This window comes from Musa acuminata, chromosome BXJ1-5 (assembly GCF_036884655.1).
Source record: "Musa acuminata AAA Group cultivar baxijiao chromosome BXJ1-5, Cavendish_Baxijiao_AAA, whole genome shotgun sequence".
NCBI lineage: Eukaryota > Viridiplantae > Streptophyta > Magnoliopsida > Zingiberales > Musaceae > Musa > Musa acuminata.
In genome coordinates this window covers 48,022,144-48,024,909 of record NC_088331.1, presented here as the reverse complement: position 1 = coordinate 48,024,909, position 2,766 = coordinate 48,022,144, and the positions used below count along the sequence as shown (strand labels likewise).

The 2,766-nt window shown below is 50.9% G+C and overlaps 1 protein-coding gene across 1 annotated transcript; it reads right to left on the bottom strand.

Annotated features, from left to right (window-relative positions):
* Window positions 1–626: 626 nt before the first annotated feature.
* On the bottom strand, window positions 627–2,416 carry LOC135674839 (transcription factor AS1-like). The gene is made up of 2 exons (XM_065185071.1): window positions 2,260–2,416; window positions 627–1,845 (listed from the first exon to the last, which is right to left on the bottom strand). The coding sequence occupies exon 2, from the start codon at window positions 1,801–1,803 to the stop codon at window positions 769–771; it is 1,035 nt and encodes a 344-aa protein (XP_065041143.1). The 5' UTR covers window positions 1,804–1,845; window positions 2,260–2,416; the 3' UTR covers window positions 627–768.
* Window positions 2,417–2,766: the final 350 nt, after the last annotated feature.

Here is a 2,766-nt window from a genome sequence, read left to right as displayed (position 1 = left end):
AACTTCGATTTTAATCCCTGGTAGATCTGATTGCACTAATGCTGACAGAAGCCAGCCAACCAATCATGAATACAACATAACTCGATGAGCATCCAGTTGCACCGTAAGGTACAACAACAACAACCTTCTTCACCAAAACCTATGCTAGATTTTACTCCTACACTACTTTTGTGAATCCTTCACCATAACACTTAATTCACTGAGTCTCTTGTTTTTTCTCTTTTTAGGAAAATTGTTAGTGATAATTGTACCAGTGAAGAAATCTCATCCTCTCAAGTTCTGTATTTTAGTTTCCATTGTTGAAAGCAGTGAATTCTCCTCCTCCTCCTCCTCCTCCATATTGTATTTGTAACAGTAGTGGTTCGTGATTAGATGGACAGCCGGGGAACCCATTTCACAGAGACCAACGAGGTCTCTGTTGAAGAAGAAGCCATCGACGCGACCGATTCAAGGACGCTTGGAAAGCAACCATCAGAGCCTTGTGAATGCACTTCGCCTGAACATGTCGTGAGGAGACCGGGATAATTTTCTGTGGCCGGAGATCGAATAAGATCATCGGTGAATTGGACCGGAGAAACGATTTAAAAGATCAAATCGAACCGAAGCATGGGAAAAAAGACATCGCATGAAGAAGACAAATCATATGTGTTCCGTGGGTTTTAAGATCCGGAGACGGAACAAATGCATGTTCCGACTATCCAACGGCGAAGACCACGAAAGGTAAAAAGCACATCAGTAATAGTAAATACATAGCCAGTCGACTTCTGCTCACCGCCCGTGCGTCTCCGCCGGCGGCCACTGTCGGTAGCCGACCTGATCAAGGAACCTGCTCAGTCGCACGTGCTTCGCAGCCCACTGCTCTGCCACTTTCTGCTCCTTGGCTTCGGCATCCTTCCTCAACCTTGCGATCTGCTCCCCGTACTCTGCTTCGATCCTCCCCAGTGCCGCCTGCTGCTCCTCCCTGAGCGCCCGCACTTTGGCCTCGATCTCCTCCATCTTCTCCCTCCTCTTGCCGGTCTTCTCCGACTCCAGTTGCAGCTCCAGCCTCTTCATCCTCCATGCTGCCTCCTTCTTCTGCTCCATCCATGCCCGATGCCCTTCCTCGACCTCTCTGCAGCACTCCACCAGCTCCGTCATGATGTGGCCGTCGACGACCACCGAACCGGAGACCCCCAAAGCCATGCCCTTCTGTGACATCGCCAGTCCCAAGCCACCGTCCGCGCCTCCCTCGGATTGCAGCCAGGGTTTAGGCGTAGGAGGGACGGTGGAAGACGAGAGTGTAAGAGTAACCGAGGGCGACGGCGGCCCATGGGATCCGCCATTGTTGGAAAGCCACAGCGGGAGGAATGGCGCGGCCATGAGCAGTGGGACTCCCCGCCGCTCCCTGACCAGCTTCTCCGCGAAGTTCTCGAGAATGCGGTCGTATTTGGCTGGCTCCGCCGGGCTCGTCGCCGCTTTGTTGCTCTCGTTCTGCTGCCTCTGCTGCTTCTCCTTGAAGACCTCCCACCACTTGCCCAGCCGCTTGGGTGTGCGCCCGGGGACCTCCGCCGCGATCTTCTTCCACTTGTTGCCGTGCTTCGCCTGCAGCCGGATCACCAGCCGCTGCTCCTCCTCGGTGAGTGATCCTTTCTTGATTCCCGGCTTGAGGTAGTTCTTCCACCTCTCCAAGCAGGATTTGGCGTCCCTGTTGAGCGCTACGTTCATGCGCTGGGACACGAGGTTCCACTCCCTGGGACCATACTGCTTCACGTATGCGCGCAATATAGCATCCTCTTCGGCCCTCCACCGCTGCCTATCCTTCATTTGCAGAGGCCAAATCCCATCGCCCCGGAGGATACCTCATACCTATCCGAGATCAAAACGCATATAATTCAACAACAGCAATCGACGATCCTACCGAATCTTCTAACTAGTTTGCAGATGCTAGAACCGAAAGAGTTTCCTGTATCACGGATGGCACAAGGCAAAGTAGAAGATCTAAGAAGAGGCAGGACTAATATAATAATTTGTTGGTAATCATTGCCAGCATAGTTAGATCAGAATAATAGACCTAATGATTGTCCCAACTCAGCAGATACACCACTTTAAGAATATGTTATGATGCGGCATATGGTACGGAATATGAACCCAAACCATAATTCTCATCGCAACATCTCGATGAGAATTGGTGGATTTAGTCGAGCAAAACAAAGAAGCAGAAGAGGAGGAGGAGAAAAGATGATATTCATAGAAGCGAAGGATCAAACAAGTACAAATGACCTTTCGATGATGACCAAGGCTCCCGGTTTCGATCAAAACCAACGGCAGAGAACAGAGAAGGGAATGTGTTTGGGCAAGGGAGGAGGAGGTGGGTGGGTGTATATATAAGGGAAGGAGAAGAGGAAGGGCAAAGTGACAGTAGCGCAAAGGAAGCGCACGCCGAGGGCAAAAAGACGAAAGGCGGCAACAGAGGTGGGTGGGTAGAAGGAGTACTCCCTACATAGAATGGGGAGCGGTAGGAGCCGCGTCGGTGTCGAAGTCGAAGGCAATGTGATGCCGTGATCCCATTTACACTACTACTACAGTAACACGCAGTGCTGGTACGGCGGAGAAGATGCGGAGAGAAGAATGCGCGAGCGAGCGAGCGAGAGAGAGAGACACACACACAGAGCGAGACCCAGTATTTCTAAATTTAAATTTCTAGCCACCACACACATTGGACGAGAAAGCAAATAGGAATCGTGTTCTTGTACACATTAAATCCGGATGGAAATATATTAGAAGTAG